The following is a 24,719-nucleotide window of genomic DNA, read 5'->3' on the forward strand; positions in this document are numbered from 1 at the left end:
GTTGGGGCAAGTGCTTTCGGCAAGCCCCTATGAAGGCAGGCACAAAACATGAGGGGGTTGGTGGCCAGCACCACGCCCGGCCGCCTTTGTCTCCCTGGTGCTGATGTTTACACACTGCACCATTTAAGGCTGAGCGGACATCAAACTTGGGTGACTGGGTTCGTAGCGCAGTGCGCTAACCACTCCGCCACCGCTCCCCATATACACACCGATCCACCAAGACTCATGCGTGCACACACTCAGACTTTATTGAGGCCCAGTTGGGAAATATGTCGTGTGCATTAGCTTCTATTTCAGTTTAAATATAGATGCGTCTCTCACATACCTTTGCTGTGATAAACTAAATTTTAATGGGATGACCTTCCTGACCTCAAAATTCCCCCCCTAAATGCAATGCCACCTGAAGAGCCCAACACAAAGTAATCATCTGTGGTGTTTGAGGCTGTCGGTCTTATATTGCAATCCTTACAACAGCTGCCAATTTTTAGCACAGATTTGTTGCTTGAAATGTAACAGTTGCACGTAGTTGAGCACTGAATTAGGTTACATTGGATGCCGTATTGCTGTACTCATGTGTAGAATTCGAAATGCAAATTTAATAACAAAAAGTAATACTCGAAAAATGTGGCAGGCTTAGAAAGTTATTGAATAATATTGAAATTGAACGAAAGGCAGCTTATAGTAACTTTACGACATTGAAGACAAAATGTAATTAGAACACGTGTGTGTGTGTGTGTTTATATATTGCTGCTTACTCACGATTGCTTAGCACAGCCCGCCAAATGAGGCCCAAACTGCCAAGCGGCCAACAACAAACAGCACTTTTAAAGTTGTAATGCTGCAGATGAGAGTTAACACATTTCTTGAATCGGGGCAGGTTTTAAGAACTTTGGAAAAGAGGCAGTGGGATGGAGGGAATCGCCAAATGGCGTTGTGCGAATGATTAAGCAGAAAGAACTGTTGTAACTTGCCTACAGCCTAGGGATTGAACGCAGTCGAGTTTGGTCATACACCGTACATACTGAACGTACTGTGAACGTTCAACGTCTCTTCAAAATTAAATGTGTATAAGGCAAGTTGCTCCTCTCCATTGGTGGTGCTGAGCCAGTGGTGTAAGTACCTGGTCGCGCACAGCACAAAGAGCATCCTGGCTGTGTCTCTCACGGGTCCACTCAGACAAAAATGAGCACCCGGTAGGTTGTATCACCTCCATCGTTTGGAATGAGAAAGATGCTCAGATTGTGCTACTGCACGTTCACAGCACTCAGTTGCTAGCCTTAATGCACGGTAGCTTACGATATGTTCATCATTCTTATATCGCTGGCCACCGATATTAGCCATGACTGGGATTGAACTCAGGTCGACAGATTCATCGAGAAGACCATTGCATCACCGTTCCTAGTGCAGGCATATATATAGAAGAGGAAATGCACTCATAATACTTTTCGGTCCTTTGTCAATCCGCTGCTGGATAAAGTCCTCCCCGTGTGGTGTCAGTTGTGCAGGTTTTGTTTCACCATACTTCACCACTCTGGTCAGTGTGTGTGTTGACGACGCTGGGGCGCAGGCAGGACTGGTTCAGTTTGATTCCGCTCATTTGGCATGGCCATAAATTCAACTTGGGTGGCTGGGTCTCCAGTGCATTGCTCGAACCACTGTGCCACCAATCCCTGCTTTGTTGTGGTGAAAACGTTCCACCTTCTTGGGGCTAAAAGGGGGGTCACTCCAGACAATCGATTTACACATGGTAGCATTGACTCCGGAGGGGCTGAGTCTAGCCTTGAACCGGGTTGTGAACTCGTAACTGTCAAATTGTGAGTCAGATACTCTGACCACAACCAGATAGATATATGAAGCTTTCGTGACTGCAGGAATTGCTCTTTGGTTCTTTCGGTAAAGTCACGTAGAAAGAGAAAATCAAATAATAATAGAATACGACGTTTCGATTGCAACACAGGAAACCATCATCAGGTAAGAATGAATGAGAAAAAACAAACATAGTAAACTTAGAAATATAATGCAATACGACACAGAGAGTCGGATATAACAACAGTCAACACCCTACCTGGTTGATTACGTTCTTCCAAAGATTGCTAAATTTGAGAGAGAGACAAAACACAGACACGGAGACAATGTAGACAGACACACTTGCAGAGAGAGACACACAGAGCGAGACACACACCAAGACAAACAGTGTGTTTTTAGCAATCTTTGGAAGAACGTAATCAACCAGGTGACGCGTTCACTGCTGTGTTAGCCGACTCTCTGTGTTGTATTGCGTTATATTTCTAAGTTTACTATGTTTTTTTTTCATTCATTCTTACCTGATGATGGTTGCTTGAGTTGCCATCGAAACATCGTATTCTATTATTATTGATTTTATTTTCTACGTGACTTTACCGAAAGAACCAACGAGCGGCTATATATGTATATATATGTTCTCACCTATGAGTGTCTCATTGAGAAATACAGATTGACATTTCTAAACAAATAGCAGAGCGTGCTCTTGGAGTGGATAGTAATTTCAGGGACAAAGGCAGCTGTTGCAGCTGGCAGGTTTTGCGCGTCTCTAGTGGATGACGACCTCGCCATTTTGCCGTCAGTTTGTTAGATTTTTTTTTATATCACAACATTACACGAACAGCAGAGGTCAAGTTAGAAGGGTCGAAACTGTTCCACGACACATTGCGAATGCCTGGAAGGTATTCTTAGAGTTGGAATGACATGTGAGCCGTAGCAAATGGTTCTAAAAAAATAGGCATTGGGGCAGCCGCTCATCTGCGTCAGTGGCTCAGAGCCAATGGCGGGAAAACAGTTCACGTTCTCGTCCCGGAAATATTGTATCTGCCGTAGTGAAATGATACACTGCGGCTAACCTCCCCACATTTTTCATTTGAAATCACAATTATGAATCGTGCACTCTAACGACAGGCATCCCTTAAATACATAATTCTAAAGTTTGAATCATGCAGAATACATTCTCAATAGTTCATGAATAAGTTATTCCCTCATTCACATTGCATGATTCTCGCGGTTGGAGCGCTCCAAGTCACACGAAGAAAGTCCATAATAAAGGTTTTGTGGGTTAGATCGCGTAAGTGTAAATGTGTCGTAACCCTCCACCTCCCGACACAGCCAGTAAGGTTTGTCTCATAAACAACGCGCCAATTAGTTACTACTTCAGCCCACCGGTGCGTTGGAGAGTAAATCTATAACGTTTACAATTTGAGTAGTGCGACGTTTCGCTGGTAATTACATCCAGCATAATCGGGCGATTTTCCAGAAAAATTAAGCAATCCACCTGCTTCCGGTCCGAAATAGAGCAGGACGACGTCATCACTGAACCCACCGTCGTTAAACTAATAAAGTCGCCGGTTTAAAATCCTGGCGAGGTGGGGTGGGGGTCAAGGAGCCAGAGCCCGGACCTTTACTGAGACGGGTAAGAAGAGGCCCATTGAGTTACAAGACGGGCGACCTGGCCATAGAGGAGGTAATGTTGGCACGTTACGTGAAATATTGAGAAATAAAATAAAACTGGCAAAACGCATTTAATGATATAACTGTATTGGCAAAGTCCGGACGGGGAGGCCTGCAAAACGCAGCACTTAATAACTGATGTGAGCTCACCATTCTGCTTCTATCCATAAGCTGAATAAAGTACCTCCATTGGATATAACCATCGACCATTCCAAGTATCGGATTGAGTTGTGTCGGGCAGTATAAATGTGTACTCTTTGGTTCTTTCGGTAAAGTCACGTAGGTTAAAAAATAAAAAAAAATAAAAAAAATAAAAAAGTAAATTTATTTGTATTTTTTTTTCTATTTTTTTTTACCTACGTGACTTTACCGAAAGAACCAAAGAGTATGGATCCTTGCAGTCACGAAAACTTCAAATCTAGTATAAATGTGGGAATTTCATGACTGGCCGAATCGAGGTGAGCAGCACCTCGCCGTGTACGGGAGCACACAATGCTGCATCACTCGCCTCTGACAGCCGATGGGCCTGTGGGTTTGTGAGCCTCATATCGTACTGAATCACCAGAATGTGCATTGCCCGAAACCAGTAACACTTCAGTGTTAATTCAAATATTAGCTCTTAGATTTTTTTTTGGGTGGGGGGGGGACTTAAGCAGACATTGAGCAAACCACTAATATACAAGACAATAAATGCAACACATCTTAGAGCCGTGTGTTAATTTACGCGCCAATTCTCTCGTGAATCATTAGTCAGAGCGCGTGTTGTATCTTTTTGTCTCCTCTTTAATTGCTATACCTGTGTTTTGTTCGTTGTTTCTCCGCACTGGATGACATTCTTTCGCACCTCACACCCCGAGTGTTACAGCTACCGTAAAACATCCGCTTTGAACATTCCCCACGATCAGGGGATCGGCAACCTGCCGCTCCGGTGCCGCGTGTGGCAGGCTTTTTAAGGACAGCTGCTTCGTGACGTTATTTATGAAGGACCACCATCTCGTATTCTCACATGCATGTATGAATGTGTGTACGCTGAGCTTATTTCGTACCGTACGTAGCCAACCGCGCTAATTGGAGGTGTGGGGGATACACAACAAGCAGCTCTTGAAATATAGATCTTTTTTTGCATACCAAGTTCTAAAAAAATTGGCTCTCCCTGTTTTGAAAGCCGACCCTGAAGGGTTTCCCTTCAAGTGCTTAGTGGAACCTTAAAACGAGACCTTTGCCTTCATTGGCTGGCACTCCTGGTTGTGACGTTCATGATGACGACAATGAAAAGGTGAGAGCGTGGCCCTACAATTACTCTCTCACGCCACTGTTGGCAGAAGGATGTCCACGAGAGGGAGCTCTAGAGAGGCCCTCTAGATGGTACTTATCTTATTCTTCCATGCCAGTCTATCTATATTGAAAGAGTTGGAAATAGCCACGCTTCACCGCACCACTCGTGACCTCTCAGTCTATCTGTGGCGAACTCATTTATGCCCCTTGGTGGACAGAGGCTGGGGAAATTTAATAATATGTACCCGTCGTCTTGACTGCCATGCCGGGAGATCGAACCAGTGACCTTTGGATTGTACATTCAGTGTCCTGACCTTTACACCACAGCGGCACCCCTGACGATGGGTGAGTTGTCACTCTGGAGACCGAGAGATCGTTGATCGATGTTCGGCCACCGGGTTGACGATGAAATTCGTGATTTTTCACTAAACAGAGTGGGGCGTGTGAATGCTGGCATCTTCCCCTCCCCCACCCCCCCAATGATGATGATAAGACAGACAGACGTATTATAGATGGGACAGCCGAAGTAGTAGCCGTGCTGCCATCCCCTTGGGCATCACCGCTTGACTTTTATCCCGTCGCCCAATTGCATTTGTTTCTCCCCCTTCCCCTCGTCAGAGATTGAAGCCGGGACGTGCGGAGACCCAGGTGTGCCTCCTTACGGCAGGAGGGACGCCGGCGGATTTGCCCACGGCGACCGGCTGACATTTGAGTGCCAGTCGGCCTTCGAGCTAATTGGCGAGAAGGCCATCACCTGCCAGAGCAACAACCAGTGGACAGCCAGCATTCCCAGATGCATATGTGAGTGCTGCCACCTCGACAGCATGCCCAAGAAACGTGCGTGGTTGGGGTTGGGGCGGGGGTCACATCCGTGGCTTTGTTTTTTTTTGTTGCTGGCAGACCGTGCCGGCATTTGTCTGCGTGCCACCGTATCGTACTTCCAACAAGTGTGTGGCAGTGATCTGAATAGGATTGAAAACATAACAGGACGGTGGGTGGCTCGGCAAGCCGAAAATAATCTTGGCAAAGTAATGAAGCCGATTCTTCTGAGATTCAGTCACATATGGTTAAAACTACTAAATTTAGTTTTTATTTTTACCAGGTAAAACCTGCTGAGCTATAGTGCTCTTTTTCAGAAGTGCCCTGGCCACAAATGATAGCTCAACAAAGTGGCTTGCCATCATGTGGAAATTTATATCAGCCAAATACTCTGAACGCTTGTTGATTTCAAATGTGGGGGAAAAACTGGAGGACCCGGATAAAAATCCATGCGACCACGGGGAGAGAGATATACAGCCTCTAAATGTACAGGCATTGTCAGGGTTGGGATCGAAGCCACGACCTCCTGAAAACAGATGAGGGAGTTAACATCTCGCCGGCTGTCGTGTGTGGGGAGTTGACGGTCACTGCCTCGATAATAATATTTGCAACAACAAAAAACAATCACGTGAAATATGTAAAACAAAACTGCTCACATTGGTTATGTCTAAACCCGACGATTTCAATATGTCACTGTAATACAAAAACGACTAATCAGAAATTACTTCAGAATAAATTCTGTATCATCATCCTGCAACAGTTACTGACATAATGTGAAGCGCTGACCATTGTGTGAAGCCCGGATGTAAATTCTCATATTTTTCATTAATTCGTGGAAAAATGTGTGTTTACCCATAACAAACTAACAAAAATAGACTTGCATATGTATGTGTTATTGGCTAAGTATCCATTTATAAATATGTTTAGGTGTTCACCTATATATAATTGCGTCCCATTTGTGCAGTCTATTGGCAACACAAGTTATCAGACTTGCTGCACTTCAGCATGGCTTGGGAATTGGGATTTAATCCCATAATGGGATTGTGGGATTGAAACCCAGGACTTCAACGGCTTAGATCAGTTCTGTGATATCGGCGCAGCATTAACCTCTTTAGGCACCCATCCAACTCCCTGAAATGAGCTTTTTTTATACGCACACGCATGTTCCTGTCTTTTTAATCTATGGAGAGCAGCAGTCAGCGAACTGCGCTATAAACCCAGCAACTCAAGTTCGATTCCCGCTCACGAGCAATAAATAGGTCGACTCAGCCATATAATAGTACTTGGGATGCTGTGTTAAACATGGGGAGATAAAGGCGTCCAGGCATAGTGCTGCCCACACCACTCCCTTGTGTGCCGTGTCGGCCTTAATAGATGCTCGCTAACAGCATTTGCCCCAACAGTCTGTTAAAGGCTATATGGGGGATATTTGTCTTTGTTTCTATGTATGCTTGTGTGTGTGTGTATGTGCGCTTGTTGGAGTCTCTGTGTATGTCTCGATGCAGCAATCATGAGCACATCGCTCCGTTACGTCAGTGACATTGGGTTCCATTCCTGACCATGCACATCTGTCAAAAGTAGTGATCTCAACTTGGCATTTGGTCTCTGCTAGATCCATTTAGTCTTAAACGAGAACATCGATAATCAAAGGTGACTCAGGACGGTGCTGCCCACACCACCCCTCGTGGGCCATGATGATATTAGTCGTCACTTTCTAACAGCGTTTGGCCGTACAGAATTTCAGCCACCACAGAGCATCCTTTTGCACATGACGATGATGATGTGTCAAGGGATGCACAAACCCCATCTCCCAAGTGCTGGATTACAGCGAAGAACTCTGGCAAAGAACGGGTTAATAGTGGTAGGCGTGAATTAGATGCACTGGCAAAAAACTCGGATTGCCTGCAGAATTCTTTCAACTCTCTTGAGAAGAGCTTAAATCATTGCTCGTACGTGGTGCGTATAAGCACACCCAGGTCCTTTGATAGGTGAAAATGGAATTCCTGCTGTGCTCATGTGAGTAGCCTTAACAAGCCTTCATCAATTCCCTTTGCCTAAAACGTATTCCATTGAAGTTTAACATTCATTGCATGAGAGCACCTATGATTGACACGGTTGGCTATGTGCGGTGCGAAAGAGGTTCAAAAACAACAATGTACATAGAGCCATCTTAAAAAAAAAATGTGGGCAAATGTTCCATTATTTCATTTTGGGTAAATATGCTTGGCAATGTTGAATTCGCAGTCGTTAATGCATGCAAATGTTGTGGCTTTACTCTCCAACACACCGGTGTGCTGAACTATTAACGAATTGGCATGTTCTGTTTACGTGAAAACCTTACTAATTGGCTGTCGGATGGTGGCGGGTTTAATGATATATTTATATTTACGCGATCTAACCAAAACACCTCGATTATGGATAATATTGGTCGTGAAAGCCTACGTATTAAAATGTTACTGAGTTTGTAATGTATCATTTATGGCAGCCATCCTACTGTGGATGGCTCTGCAGTTATAAGACACAAACGTAGGATTGAAAGGTTTGTGATTTCAAATCCAAGCCCATCATCTTTATTAAGTTGATAAAATCAACGCCGGTTTGTTGAAATGTGGTAGTCGTCATCTTATGCAGAGGTTGGCATTGGCCATGGCAGTGTGGAATGTTTTCACTTGCTCGCTCGGGGTCGCCAGTCTAAAGGATGAGTGTGACCTCATTGCTTGTTTGATTGGACACGCCTTGACTGTCAGTCACTTCATAGAATAACCACGGCAGTGTAAAACGTAATATGATAATGATGATAATATTTCCGGCCAGGTATGATGCACTGATCAGCTACCTCAGCAGAAGAGTGATCGGCTCGCAATCAGAAGGTTGCGTGTTCAAATCGTGGCTGGGTGTTGACTCAGGCCATCATCTCTCTTGGGATCAAAACAATTTGTACTATTTGGTTGGGAAGTCACCAGTCTTTGTCCTATGGATAGATTCACCCCCAGCCATAGGAATGTGGAATTCCCCTCCTGGCGAAGGGCTATAAATGGGATATGAGCAACACCTGAAGGCTGATTTGAGCAGGAAATAACTTTTTGACTTTTCACTTTATAATTTAGTGCCATATTTATTACCATATAGCAACTGTTTATTGTGACTGTAGTTAAGTTTATTCTCGATATTATGCATATATGTTTTGAAGAATAACTGTGGGCAAGAATTGGATATGCAGCAGTTATCGCAATGTACTACAATACTGGAAGACTGGATTTGATTAATTTTCATGCTGCCCACGGCGGTCTATGAAGCTAGATGACATAAAAGCTGCATGGTGATGGCCATGCATGCCTGTAATCCAGCACTGTGGAAGCAAGGGTTTGTAGATCACACAAATGTTGCTAAACTCCCTTCCCACGTGCATTGAGCTGCCATGTTCTGGCTTGGCAGGAGAAGGCGGTACAGCTACGGGGGACTCCACCTGTTCCATCTGTATGGGATGGTGTTGCCCCCTCACCCGCATGTAATAACACTCATTAACCCTTTCCCATTCTGATGACGTACGTGTACGTACGTGTACGTGATTGTAACGGAACCCGAAGAAAAACTAAAATTACAATAACTACGTCGGCACTGAGGCTTCCACAAGGCCATGCGGGAGGGCGTGTGGCACAGTTTGGCGCCAGCTATCGTAGATTACAGCGATCGTGTCGCTACAGTTCTCTGCGGTGAGCGACTTTAAAAACAACGGCGCTATGCCTCTCTAAATAGAATTGACGCTGACCACTTGCACGTTCCGAGATTCAGAGGTGAATGAGACAACCGCTCTGCAACGTGGAGATGTCAAAGAACGGGAAAGGGTTAATTGTCCAATAACACCTTAACATAGAGGAATGCAGAGCTTGGGGTGGAATTTGATGCCGGTTCCCCGCGTGGCTTCCATTGCAGCCTGTCTGTGCTTTCTCGCTCCTCTGAGTCGTTCTATCTCTTAGAGAATCTGCGCATACTGGGCGGTGCATCACAAGTTTGAATTCTTTTATTACGACTGTCCTTTTATAGTTAATGCATGTGCTTACTAAGTGTTGTAAGCTTGTGTATCTGCATGTGATATTCAGTACGTGTGTAGTGTGCTTCAAATTAGGTGTGTATGTATGTTGTATGTATGTTCTTCAAATGATGTGACCATACAATATAACTGTAGAAAGGGTTTTTGGTTCGTATGGACCTTTTCGTTTGATCTTTAAGTGACATTTACGATAAGAAGGTTGAAGTGGAATAATGAATTTGCCATTGGGGAAAAAAAGGAAGGCTTGCCAAGGTAACAATAGTGAAACTTGACACATTTATTGGATTCAACTCCTTGCCATCTGTGACGAGCGCTAGAGACAATGTGTGTCAAAACATTAATTTCTAACCGCATGTCATCACATGCATTAATTATTGCCGATGTGTCTCAGTTGAAATGTAGGGATACGGCCGGTCTGAAGTTCGCTCGTGCATAAATCTGCCCTTGTAAATGCGTGTGTTTCTGGACGTAAAATTCTCGTGAAATTGCGCCTAGCCTTGCAAATAACGCAATCGGCTTGTAAAGTCACCCGTTTAAAAATTCAAAGTCAGGGGTGGATTCCGGCCATTGTCATTCCGGTTGGAGTTGGTATAAAATAAAATAAATCACGACGTTTTAAAGTAGTCTGCCTCAGCAGCAGACCATGCTTTCTCACCTGATAATGGACGCTTGTGTTGCGCCCGAAACGTCGTGATTTATTTTATTTTATACCTACGTGACTTTACTGAAAGAACCAAAGAGTATGGATTCCTGCAGTCACGAAAGCTTCAAATTTACAATGACTGTCCAATTGATACAGAAGCCCACTCCATTGGAATGTGAAATTGTGTTTACTGGGGAGAAGAGCACCACCCTATGCAAACTTGGTTTTAAGCTCCCTTGTGAGAAAAGAGTCTAATGATATTTACTGAGACTCATCCTCATTTATAAAGGACTCAGAAAATTTACTTCTGTAGCCAAAAAGTATTATTTTGCTTTTCTTATCTCTGAGCCATGGTGATGTATATGAAAGGTGCCATTGATTGTTGATGCTGCTGATTTATGATTAGTGATGTTAGCAATATTAAATAGTCTGGTCCTGAGCCAGAGATGGAATTCCACATTTTCAGTGCGGGGGACCAGTTCCTACAAGTGGAACAGCTACTGTTGACCTCCCAATAAGTGGTACCAATTTTATATGCAGCCAGACAATCACTCACATTGATCCCTGACTGGGATTTAACCTCGCCGGGCTTCCCATTGTGAATCAGAATCAGTGTTTATTCATATTGGAGGAATCCGACGAGCTTTCAAGCTTTTTTTTAAAGACCTCCAGTAGGGGCGGGTCAGAAAGTCACAGTTCAACAAAAAATACCAAATACTAAATACGAGTACAAAGTATAGAAAAGGTAAACAAATCACAAAATAAAATAATCTTTTGTTATTTTACCAGGTCAATCCCACTTAGCTATTAGATGATTTTTCAAAAGCTACCCAGCCACAAATGATAGCTCAAGAAAGTGGCATATCACAGCAGCCAAATTATTTTAATAATTGTGCCACCTGGCGATCTAATGTTCACAGCAATGGCGGTGATAACTTATCGCTCTGCTGACCATTGCCAACGCAACTCTGTGCCGTCACAGTCTCTTGCTTCTTCAACTACACGGCCGCGGCGAGCGTGGTGCTATCGCCAAACTACCCCGAGGGCTACGGCGGGAACCTCAACTGCGTGTGGCTCATCATCACTGCGGCCGGCAGCCGCATCCACGTCATCTTCAACGACTTCGACGTTGAGACGCAGTTCGACTTCCTGACGGTGCGCGACGGCGAGGACTCGGAATCGGCGATCCTGGGCACCTTCACGGGCGGCGCCGTGCCCACGCAGCTGTCGAGCAGCAGCCACGTCGTGCGCCTCGAGTTCCAGAGCGACCACTCCATGTCGGGACGGGGGTTCAACATCTCCTACACCAGTAGGTGTCCCACCAGTGTACACGTTAGCCATGGTGGCCGTGGTGGCGAGACGTTAACTCGCCCACCTGGTGTCCAGGAGGTCGTGGGTTCAATCCCTGACCCCGGCACCTGCTGTACATTTGGAGTTTGCGTGTTTTTTCTCTCCCCGTGGTAGCGTGGATTTTTCTCCAGGTCTTCCGGTTGTTCCCTCCACATTTAGAAATATGCATTTAGAACATTTGGCTGCTACTATAAATTTCCACGTAATAAGCCACTTTATTGCGCTATCATTTGTGGCCAAGTCGCTTCTGAAAAATAACTATTTGTCTCAATGGACGTTACCTGATAAAATAAACAACATTTTCATTTTAGTTTAGTTTATACACCAGAAAAACGAGTGTAGGTGGTGCATCAGATCCAGCAGATACACTCACACGCTCACATGCCAGTGGGTGTACCAGTGAGGAAGATACCACGTGTCACACTAATACACCACATACACTCTGGCCACACTGATATGCCAAGTGTGCCCATGAAGCAGATACCACATGTCACACTGATATGCCAGTCGGTGTCCTGTTGTTAAACCAGTGTCATGGTGATAGACCAGGAGATGATCTGCTTATTGCGGAGAAGGTATGCCATTAATAGAGCTATACTGTTACAGATACCCTGCTGTATCCAATACACCACTGTCATGGCGGTATATTGTAAATAAATAAAAATATCTAAAAAATGATCACTATTATTGACCGTTAAATATTCTGCTATCATCATAGTAGCTATCCTGTGAATGCAAGCACCACTGTGCTTCTTGTCGGCAACGAGAGTTGGTCCGGCACTTGGCCCAACTTAAATAAATTTTGAGGATTAAAGTGCACAACCAACGTAATGAATGACAAAAACAAAACCGCCACATTCAACTAAGTGTCTTCTCGATGAAGGAATAGGGATCCCAGCAATATGTATCATGCTGATATGCTTGTGTGGTGTTTTCCACTGATGTAGCAGCAGCTGCTGTTCTTCTGAGGTGTAGAGCAGTGTCCGGCCAGGCGGCTCAGTGGTATAGTGAGTGGCTCGCAATGGGCAGGTTTCAAGTTCAACTCCTTGTAGGAGGTTAACTAAGTCCATCATCCTTCCGGGGGTCGATACACGGTCTGTAATAAATGAGTACCACTTAATGGGAAAGTTAACAGTGGTTGTCCAATGGATAGACCGACTACCCCCCCCCCCCCCCGCCCTAGGAATGTGGAATTTTCACGACTGACTCAGGTCTGTACTTTTCCAAGAAGCATGTGGGAATGTAAAGCACCTGCAGTGTGGATAAGAGGTTATTGAATGCGACCACAGTTGTAGTTCTGTGATATCAGCTTCAATGGACTGGTCTCGATCATAGGGTGTTGCGAAACTCTGAGTGATTTCTGTACTGACATTCCATCGCTGGATGTGATGCCAAGAGGATACTTGGAATACATTGGTAAAACAAAGGGCAAGAACACGCTTGTAAAAAGTTAGTTTTCATCCACACGCAATGCCTTATGGGACGTTGATAAAATTGCCTCTCGATCCCATGGCCTTTAAGTGCGTGCATTGGTGCCAGAGCTAATATTTGAGCCCAGCTACAAGACCACATTAATTTATAGAGGCAGATATGTGCACTACATAACACACAAAACCCAGCCCCCTGTAACGTTTCCACTGAAATGTCCTCAGCACTAAGTAAATCTTTACACAGGTATTTGCTTCGTCAAGCATCCAACCTATAGCCTGCGGGCTATGTGTAGTCTGCAGTGCAACACCACCACCACCAGCCCTGTCCAATGCCTCAGGCGACTGCTACATGACCTCTTCCCAATGTATCTCATTAATTTCTATGCCGCTGGATATTAGGTACAATGTCGCACATCCGACCCGCTGGGGACTGAGTTGTAAGCCGAGATTTGAAAAGTTGAATATTTGAACATAATTTGTTTTCATCTTTTTTTTGACATACATATTCAATGACAGTTGCACCACCGTGGACGAACAGGTTACTGGACGGGAAATATAGCGCGCATTTCTCAAAACGTGAGAGATGCTCTCTCGTGCTTGAGAAGTGAGCGAATGCACGCGAGATTAGGAATGCGTACCCACGCGCGAAATGGTCGAGGTTGTGAACACCTCTAGAAAATGGCAGTTTCACCTTGCACAATGGTCAGGGCAGATGCGTGATGGTCGGATGTGCGACATTTGCTTTTTGTGTTTAGTTTGTTGTCATTCCCCGCACCTCCAATTAGCATGGTCGGCTACGTACGGTGCAAAAGAAGTTCACCATACACACATTGTGCTGTGTTACGTTTAACATTGCATTGCCCCTTGCTCATGCCAATCATCAAAACAAAATTTACTGTCTCGCGTGTCCGCAGCTTTTGGCTACAACGAATGCCACGACCCCGGCACACCAGTGAATGGCCGCCGCTTCGGAGAGGAGTTCCAGCTGGGGCGCTCGGTGTTCTTCGTGTGCGAGAACGGCTTCGTCCGCTCCCAGGGCACGGAGAGCGTCACGTGTGTGCGGCAGGGCGACATCATCAGGTGGAGCGCCCCGCTTCCGCGCTGCGAAGGTAACGCAAAGCCAAACCCCCTTGGCCGCTCACGTTTGGACATCTCTGGACGTCTGGTAAAAAAGAAAATGCTTCATAGCTCATCGGATTCCTCCAGGAGGTTCTGATTCCATTCATGGCTGGAGCTGCTTCATGCGGACTGCATTGCCGTCTGCTTCATAGTGGACTTTTAAAGATCCCGCGACGTTATTAGAAAAAGAATAGGCCATGTGTGCCACCATCGCAATCAACATTTTGGTAAATTATGGCAAATTAATTAATTGGGGAGAACATCGGCTCCCCTTCCCTACCGGCAAACGAATACCCAGTTGCAGACAAGGGCTGCATACATCTGTAAAGGAGAGCCGACACAAGGTTGCAGGGGTTCGTCTTTTATTCCTTTTCTCCCATCCACACCTGTCTCTAGCCGTTCCCGCCAACAAACCCCTCTTCCCGCCCGTTCTCTCCCTTATATCTCCTCACCTGCTTCTCCCCCTTCTCCTGTCACCATCCCACTCCCCCTCCTATTGGTGGGAATCCTTCCCCGGACACCCCTACACATCTTTTGTCATATTGAGGCAGCTGCCACTGGGGGTTTTCTTGGCTAGACTGCGGAAGGGCATTGTTGGAACGGTTGAGATGTGATTCGAAGCACTTTAAATTGCGGGGGCATTTTTAAGCGCCCCGTCGATGCGAATTCGCGTGCTTTGAAATTCACTTGGTACTAGAACTAGTGGATACAATAGTGTTTGAATGAGTAAACTAACTTGATGTTTCTGTTATCTCTGTTAGCGTGATTTCAGTGATATATCTGATGAAAGCGGCATGACACTTGTTACTCCCGTGCAGCCGTAATTTGTCATATTTTTGCCGCTGGACGACAGGTGTACCATGTGATCATGGTGACAGTGCCCATGGACAACCTTAAATAAGAAGTGCAATTATTGTTTTTCTTTTTTTTTTTCTCTCTTGATTTAAATGCAAGTGTAATTTATTGCGGAGTAAAGCTGCAATATGGTCACGACTACTTATATGAACCGTGCCAACATTTGCAGACATATGGAATGGCGGCATTGAGCCAAAGATGTCTTGCCTTCGCGCTGGTTTCTGGCCAACAAGGAATCACAAGATAACATTCTATTTTTTCTATGGTCTCCTATTTGTATTTTTGACACCCAACATTCACGCGCTGTTGGCGATTATATATATTTTTTGTGGATTATTGCTTTAATTCTTATCCCTGTCGAGCACTGATATTTGCTAAGTTCAGATCGTATACAATTGACAGGCAACATAGCAGTTGAAGCACCAGCTGGCTTGCCCGCTTCTGTAGCTATCTCACATGTACGCTCACCTCCCGTTCACTAGAAATTCTGAGCACTACGCAGTTGCTACCATATCTTTGTTGCAGCTTCATTCCTTGACAATGTTCACTTGTCTGCGCCCTCCCTCGGAGGACAACAACACGAAACAAATCCCCTCGTTCTAATGTTTACTTAGTAAGGGCACCGCCATCTTTGATAACACATACGTATGTTGAACTTGTTCGCACCGTCCGTAGCCAACCATCGGAGGTGCGGGGGGAAGACAACAGACGAAGCTTAAAGATGATACGTCCGTCACTTTGCCGAACGACTGCGAGCATTATGTTTCAATCGCAATGTCAGACATCGGTTACGTATTTTTTATTATTTGCATTAGCATTCTCTTTACTGAAGCATCCTCAACCCTGTACCCCAGACCTCACTTGCAAAGTCAACATTATTTTCAGTGGTTTCTTACACAGTTATAAATGCATGCAATAGTTTAGTTATATAACGAATCTCTCGAAATTACTTTCCGTTTTTCAGTTCAACAAGCTGAGTTAATTATAATCTCATAATCATGAAAATAAAATTTCGTGATTATGTCGAGATGAGTCACTGACATACATAGATTTCATTGAAATGTATAAAATAAAATAAACCGTTGTACAACTATAATCAACTCGCCTTTTGCCCGTCCAAAGACGGGTGTATTGCAGTAAATCTGAAACTTGCAAGCGTAAAGCAGACCACGACATACTATTCATTGTATCAATTCGTGTGCAGTTTGTAAGGGCGCAGTGACACAGACCTATTTCATTTTAAGGTAATAATCCCTTGTTCATCAAGACGTCCTTTTTACTTTGATGTCTCAACAGCGTTACAGAGATCGCGTGGCGTGAGGGTTCTGTCTTTGTAGTGAGGGTTATAAGTTGACGCCAAGGAGGGGGGAGGAGGCGCCTCGCCCCCCCCCCCCCATGTGGAGTGACGTCAGCCGCTAATTATTATGAATGGGGGGGGGGGGTGTGTCCATTTGGAGGACGCCACCTTATAATGAGTATTGGTGAGGGGGACTGGTCGACGTGGAGTGACGTCACGAGCGTTGCACACAGACATTCTTGGCTCATTATAGTAGGTAATAATAATGGAGGGGAGGTGGAGGTGTCCATTTGGAGGACGTCACCTGCTCATGAATATTAATGAGGGGGGGTTGATGTGGAGTGACGTCACGAGCGTTAAGGACTTCCTGGGTGATTATAGTAGATATATATATGCACGAGCAATCCCATGTTTCTACGTGGTGCTTAGGTTACGTTACGGGCCATACTGTGATGATGACGATGATGGGCTGAGTCAACCCTGGCATCGATGGTTCAACTGGTGACCTCTGAACACCCGATTGCGATAACCGCATTGCCCCAATTTGGGTTAGACTCACTGCTTCGAAGATTATCACAAGTTGTATGAGAGGTGACAGATTCCCGGCATAGGAACATAGAATTTCCACCACCAAAATAGAAGCCCCAATGGGAGGCGAGTACAACTGAATGCATATTTCAGCATTGGGACACCGTTTGGCTTTTCACTTGACCACTTTGTGTCACGCAACACTCAGGTATTAGTTGTAAGCACATCGAATGCAGTCTATGAGGCATCGTAAATGTTTACTTTTTAATAGAATTCAAAATGCCCTGAGCGATTAATTAAACCAATTAATTATACAGAGTATTTAATGCCTCTTCACAACAATTACCTATTAATTTATACCATAACGGTTTCTACATTATGCATGTTTTTTTTTACCAGTTTCTCCCTCTTTTAGTTATTTTTTTTGTTTCTCGGCATAAAAAAAAGAAGACTTGCGTAAAATAGAATTTTCACACGACAAAAGGAACGCGTTGTTTACCGATTTGTCGCACACTTTTTAGTTTTAGTTGTGTACGTTAATGCATTGCTCCCATCAGATCCCCAGATGTTCTGCGCAAAAGAGACAGACACCCTATCCCAGTGGGGCTTCACCTGTTTTCAATTCAGCTCTCCAACCGTCCATTATCAATGCTTAACGTAGAGTAGCATCCCATTGAATGCAATAGCCGGGTGACGAATGCAATGCCTTCGCTGAAATGCCACGCTGCGCGCAGTGGAAGCTCAAAGGAATGTTTTTTTTCGCAGCAATTTATTTTCATTGGAAGTGAAGGGCTTCAGATGAAAGGCAATCGCCCACGACATTAGTTTACTTCACTTTCATGATTATTCTTTCGCACTAACTGGCAATAAGCGTTTGTCATACAATGCTGCGTACGGAAACCGTGCACGGTGAATCCGAGAGACAATTTCTGAGAGGCGTATTCCTACCATCTTTGGTTTATGAGGCACGGGCACGGAAAGGGTTTCTCGGGAGCATTCTGTCGATGCCAGCATTGTGTCGCAGAATTTAATCGCGTGACAATTTATAAACACGTCCTTTATGCGTCATATAGTTCCAGCATGAAACCGAAATTTTGGATGTATAGCACAGCGACACCCTTTTTTTCCAGGCGACTCCGTCTGAATGCCGACCGCATCGGGCGACGCTCCAGTGTCCCTGCTAATTAACAGCGATGAATGCACATTGTTAGATCGTTTGCAATGTTCTAAATTTGCTTTAACTGCAAAGCAAACACAAGCACACTCACTGTTTAACTTCATTATAAACAATATGCATACATGTATAGTATTCTTAACCACAAAGGTGCGTGTTTACTTTGCAGGCAAAGCGTATTCACATGCTCTATATTTTTCAGCTCTGATTGTCGGTTTCCATGGACACGTATAGCCTCGTTTTGGCATACGCTATTTAAAATGTTGAGTTGTGGAATGGTTGTCATCGACACGTTCAGCATTTAATGAATATTCGGTGGCGAGATGTTAACTACCTCGCCTGGTATACAGGAGGTCGTTGGTTCAATCCAGACCCTGACACCTGCATATTTGGAGTTGGCTTGTTCTTCCCGTGGTCACGTGCATTTTTCTCCAGGTCATTTGGTTTTTCCCTCCACATTTAGAAACATGCATTTAGAGTTCAGCAGTTCCACTGCTGGATTATATTTTTTCCGCCTGAGGACGACCGCTTGTGTTGCAATATAAACGTCGTGATTTATTTTATTTCATACCTACATGACTTTACCGAAAGATCCAATAATATTAATTAATGCGGTCACGAAAGTTTTTTAGTCAAACTTTACATAAATTCTATCAATGAAATATATATGTTTAATACGATTCGCTCATGGTTTTTTTTTACGTATTCTTTTGTATTGCAGGTCACTTTCGAGCTGAACTTGCCCTTGCAGTTTTGTTTCGGTGGCTTTTTTGGACTGAATTAATGCATTTCCTAGTGCCTGAACTACAAGGCTCTCTCTCCCTGAGGTTCAGACACAGAACAGTCTGCTTGTCTCGGCGTGCTCTAGCATGGAAACAAAGTGCTTTTGATTGGCTGACTGAATTGATGTGAATGCCTTGGCAGCCCCGTGCGGAAGTCACCTCACCGCTCAAACTGGGACCATTTTCTCGCCTGGATGGCCGGGCCTCTACAAGGATTCTCTGAGCTGCGAGTGGATCATTGAAGCAAACGGTGGAAATTCAATCAAAGTCACGTTTGACAGGTAATTACGTGAGCACTCATTTCCTTTTGAGTGCTACTGTTATGACTGTAAGACTTGCCTTGTTGTCGTGTGTTCTCATATACGTTATAATGTACATTTTTAATTTGCATTGCCGGTAACAATGAAAACTGTAAAAACATTTGATATTTGGTTACCGGTTTGTGGAACATATAGAAAAGTCTGCTCACAAAACGTAACGTGTTTACCTTTTCAACTGAAAAATTAAGGGAACCGCCACTGTGGTGCAATGCTCAGCACACTTGGACTTGCAATCCAGAGGTCGCCCGCTTCAATTCCCTCTCCCCTGGGTGGAAGTTGAAACCATGGGGTTGAGTATCTTAAATCCCCCATGCTGCCTCAGTCCACTGAGCAGTGTTAGCCGATCGGCAGGTCACGTGCGGTTGTATAGAGTGTGGGTCACTGCATCGCGCACTTTCAGATGTGCTTCTGCGGCCGTCTGGAACATTCTCCCTTCCGATATTAGGAAGCCACTGGAGCTATACACTTTTAAATCGAGATTGAAATCTCATTTCTTTTGAACTGCTTTTTGTGTTTAGTTTGTTGTCCTTCCCCCGCACCTCCGATTAGCACGATCGGCTTCGTATGGTGCGAAAGAAATTCAATGTACATACATGCGTAAGGTTTGCTCTTCCACGATTTCTGGTCAGGGCGGAAGAGTAAGCCAAATACCCACTATAGCTCCCAGTGGAAGCTCTTCCACCATCGGTGGCATGAGCAAGCAATCAATAGCAGGGCTGCACCTTCGACTTTTAACTGAGAAATCATGGCAGGTCTACCACGTGGTGACTTGGGCCACCGTGCGGTTTGTATCTGTGCATTGGGCCAATCAGAGGAGTCGTTCCTAAACATTGCACTGGAAACGATGTTTCCGCTTCCCCAATTTCGACACCACCACTATAGTTTTCTATTCTGAAAGCAGGTGCTGGTTTACCTATTCACGTTTAACAAACCTTAAGTAACCTGCAGTACATTACTGGATAAATAATGGAAATGTTTCCTCTATTTACCCAATAAAATCACACTGAGTCTCAAAATAATTTTTCACAAGCGTTTTGCTCGGTTCATGCTTTAATATTTGTGTATATTTAATGTATATGTGTATATTTAGCCTGTGAAATGAACGAGAGTGTCCAGAGAGAAAAAAACAACATATATATCCACATGAGACGATAATGCAAACTTCCCTCGTGATTTACTGCCACCTTTAAAAGCCACCGAGAATTAGCCTTGCGGTTTTGGAGTCTGCCATTAAAAGATATGCATAATCTACCGACTCTGCTGGTAATAGACTGGGTTGTAGGTGGACAGCACTGCATCACTGAGTGTGTGTGTGCGCACAAAGGGGGGGGGGGGGGGCGCAGTAGTGGTAGTGTCATGGTTAGCGCGCTTCGCTACGAATTCTGGGCCACCGAGTTCAATTCCAGCTCGCGGCCAACACCAGTGACGATTATCTGAACCGGTCCTGGACCTCCCCTAGCTCGACTCAGTCTCAATTGAGTACCTGGTGTGGTACGTAAACATCGCCACTGGGGAGACAAAAGCGGTCGGGCATAGTGCTGGCTATCCATCCCCTCGTGTGCTGTGCTGGCCTTCATAGGTGCTGACAGTAATTTCTGCCACAGTTTGTTCACTCTATACGGGGATTTTTTTGTCTGGCAGGGGCGGTGGGGAAGGGTTGAAATAGTGGTTTGTGTATTGCACAAACTAGGCCCACCTGAGTTCAAATCCCTCTCATGGATAATAGCAGTGGCAAGTCGTGTCTGAACCTGTCCTGAGCCTTCCGTGGGTGAAGTTCGCATATATTGGTACATGGCACTTGGTGTGTATTAGTGTAAAGATCAGCGCTGGGGAGACAGTGGTAGCTGGTCATTGCGGTGGCCACACCACTCCCTTACGAGCCACTGTGCTCGATAGCAGCACTGGCTGTTATCCAAAAGTCTTGGATAATCCTCGTCTTTTATGCATGTGTGTGTTCGGATCTACGTGTGCTTATCCCAATGGATATCCGCATGTATATACATAATTTATTTTGTGTCGGTTGGTGTGGGTACACCTATGTTTTTCCAGGCGCGTGCGTGTGTGCGCGAGCATGAATATCATTGCATTTGCTAGATTTAATATGCGGTAATGCGATGTTTGGAGTTATTTTAGTAGGATGTGTCCGTAAATAATGAGTGGCATTTATGAATGTTTAAACGTGTTTTTTATTCCTTGATAAATATTAATAACGGCAACATATTTTGTTCAGCTGTGCTGTTGGGCTCAGATTACAATTACGCGCTGTTGCCATTAAAATATGCAACGGGAGTTTGACGTGCGCTGGTGGCGATGGTGATGAAGGACGTTTAGTAAGAGCCCATTGAGGTGAAATAATACATATTGTGCAGGGGAGAACCTGTGATAAATCAAACGCTTTGTTGTGGAATTTGCAGTACTCATCTTCAGCGGAGAAAAAGGAAACGAGAGTCAATAATAGACAGTGAGCAAGCAAGAAACTACAAAAGACGCGACACGAAATAAAATTGTTCGTACGCAAGGCTGAGCACGGAACGTATGTGTTCTTGGAAAGGCATTTTCTGCTGACTTTTGATAGCTATTGGTTAGGGAATAGTAATTTGGCAGGGGTGTTTCTTTGGCAAAGATTGACAATTGCCAACTGGAGTTGTACAGCTCGGCATTTTCCTAAAGTTTAGTCGCGTTTAAACTACAGCGAACACTCGTTTCAAAGGCCAATAACATCTTCGTATATAGAGGACTGCAGAGCTTGCGGGGGAAATTTGGCATCGGTCACCACCTGGCTGCCTTTCCTGTTTGTGGTTCTTCGGGCCCCTGAGTTGCTATCTTTCTTGAGAAACGATTGCATACTGTGTGGCGATGGCAGCGCGTTACACGTTGAATGTATTATTACTACGATAACAAATGCTAGTACTGCATATGGATGGTGCTGCGGTTAACTTGACTTCAATTCAGCCGCACTTCCCTTCAAAGTCATTCAATCGATGCCACTTCAAGGTAGGTCAAAAGTTGACATCTATTGGACAGACAGGGTCCCACCATGGGAATATGGAAATGTTACAAATGCTCAGTGCTGCCTTGTTGAGATGAGGGGCCATTGTTTTTTTCGCAGGGACACTTTAGATTTACATAATGTAATAGCTATTTTTTAATTAGGTTAATAAAATAAATAACAACAATTAAAATATCGAGTGCGGTATATTTTATATCGCATACAAATTATATCCTTTAGTTTTCGATCGACGAGTCAATGTGATTTTAATTGGATAATTTGAATTGTGGAGTGCTGTTGTTTGAAGGCGAAAATAATTTCAATGTTGATTTTTGTTACGTTTATTCGGGGATGATTATTAAAATCCTTTGTTTACCCGGGAAAGCCTCTCTGAGTCTCGTGTGACTCAGTGAGGGAGTCCTGCCAGGTGTTCGCGGAACTCGGCCATACCATTGATGCCTTGCGTTCACGTCGCACGATTTCGAAATAGCGCGTTCGATTAATCTACACTTATTTTTATGTTATGGGCGCACTCCAGCGCGTTGGGCCACGGTGTACGGAACGTGCTGCGAGCTCATCATTAGTCGGGTAACAAAGTTCAGTGGCGGTGCTGTCCGAGGTGCAGCAGCAGTGCTGACAACAACCACCACAGGCACGGGCAGCATAAGTCAGCATCTTCTCCGCGCGCGCAAACTCTCCACGTGTTAAAACATGTTTTTGTTTTTCTTTATTTTTCCTTCTTCAAATAGGCTGCCACTATCTTTAATAGATGCACGGTAGTATCGTAGGTAGATGTTACTGTAACCGGTGAAATATGTAGACGTAAGAGTGAGGTTCGATAGCGTGCTCTCCCTAACCCCAACCATTTCCTTTATTTCTTGCGGGAAAATACGTTTCCTTTTACGCGATTTTGAGTTACGCGTCAGATTTTCAAGAACGCAACCCCCGTGTAAGGCGAAAGGCAGCCGTACCATAAACGGGCGCTGCCCGCTTCCACAACACAACATGGAAACCCCATTCCTGTAAAGATCTGATGCTTTTTAAGAGGTGTAAAACATTTTTATTTGGCAAATACATATTTGAGATTGTTGTTGTAGCCAATAACTGCAATAATATGAAAACAAACATGTGCCATTTTTGCTTGTGCAAGTATAATTTCACGAGCAATATTATGATTCGTAATTAGTTTATTTGTGCTTAGATCGTGCAGGTATCATGCCAATTGTTAACTATAACCCTCCGCCATCTGGCAGATTCAATCAAATCAAGTTGTCATGTGGGACAAATATGCCAATTGATTTGTTTTTTCTGCAAAGCAGAATGTCGAAAAGCAAACGATTTTTTTCATATCGACCCAATGCTTTCCTAGAAACCCCGTCGTAAGTCGGATTATTGTAAATGAGACTTTTTTTCCCATGGACAGTAGAGACAGTAGAAACATCACTTGCCGATGTTTTGTTCCTTTTATCGGCCATATTTAACAGGGTTTGATAGGTGGAAATCCACAAAAAAAGACTTGAGAGTAATAAAAACTCCACGCCAAGTCACTTCGGAGGAGTCGTGTCAGAAGAGGGGTTGTAAATAAAGTTTCTACGATGTAAACTGATCCAGGCTAGGCATTATAGAAACGTCGTGAATGTGAATCACCGTAAATCGGACCGTCTGTAAACTAGAGACTGCCTGTATTCCAATTGCGTCATTTGCGGACCCCGATAAGCAATGACCTACTCTTTTTAATGACCTCATAGGATCTTTAACGTCCACGGTGAAGCAGATAACGCATCAGTTAACCCCCCCCCCCCCCACAATTCCCTTATTGCTGCCCTACTTTCCCAACTACACTGGTTCCCTGTCCACTATCGCATTGCTCACCAGAGTCTATACAAATCACTCCACGGTCTTGCCCCACCCCTTATCGTCCTTCTCTCATATCTTACTACCCCCATCTCTTCTCTCTTGCCCATCCTACTGCCCCAGCACCACATTTGCAACCAGGCCTACCTCAACACCTACCCCAACCCCTATCACTACCCCTACCACTACCCCAATCACTACCCAAACCCCTATCACTACCCCTATCACTACCCCTATCACTACCCCGACCACTACCCAAACCCCTATCACTACCTCTACCACTAGCCCTATCACTACCACTACTCATATAACTATAACTACCACTACCCCAACCCCTATCACTACCCCTACAACTACCCCAACCCCTATCACTACCCCTACAACTACCCCAACCCCTACCCTAACCCCTATCCCTACCCCAACCCCTATCACTACCCCTATCACTACCCCTATCACTACCCCGACCACTACCCCAACTCCTATCACTACCTCTACCACTAGCCCTATCACTACCACTATCACTACCCCTACCACTACCCCAACCCTTACCACTACCCCAACTCCTATCACTACCCCTACCACTACCCCTATCACTACCCCTACCCCTACCACTACCCCAACCCCTATCACTGCCCCTACCCTAACCCCTATCCCTACCCCAACCCCTATCACTACCCCTACAACTACTCCAACCCCTATCCCTACCACTACACCAACCCCTATCACTGCCCCTACAACTACCTCAACCCCTATCCC

General features: G+C 44.7%; 1 protein-coding gene across 4 annotated transcripts in view; it reads left to right on the forward strand.

Annotated features, from left to right (window-relative positions):
• LOC144938460 (CUB and sushi domain-containing protein 3-like) overlaps nt 1-24,719 on the forward strand; it is a 683,443-nt gene that overhangs the window by 336,350 nt on the left and 322,374 nt on the right. For all 4 annotated transcript variants that reach the window (XM_078866283.1, XM_078866284.1, XM_078866285.1 and 1 more), the window contains 4 exons: nt 5,371-5,553; nt 11,248-11,574; nt 13,960-14,154; nt 18,943-19,081. In XM_078866283.1, the coding sequence (XP_078722409.1) occupies nt 5,371-5,553; nt 11,248-11,574; nt 13,960-14,154; nt 18,943-19,081 (844 nt within the window). The remainder of the gene's footprint in view (nt 1-5,370; nt 5,554-11,247; nt 11,575-13,959; nt 14,155-18,942; nt 19,082-24,719) is intronic.

The sequence above is a fragment of the Lampetra fluviatilis genome, chromosome 22, assembly GCF_964198595.1.
Source record: "Lampetra fluviatilis chromosome 22, kcLamFluv1.1, whole genome shotgun sequence".
Classification (NCBI taxonomy): domain Eukaryota; kingdom Metazoa; phylum Chordata; class Hyperoartia; order Petromyzontiformes; family Petromyzontidae; genus Lampetra; species Lampetra fluviatilis.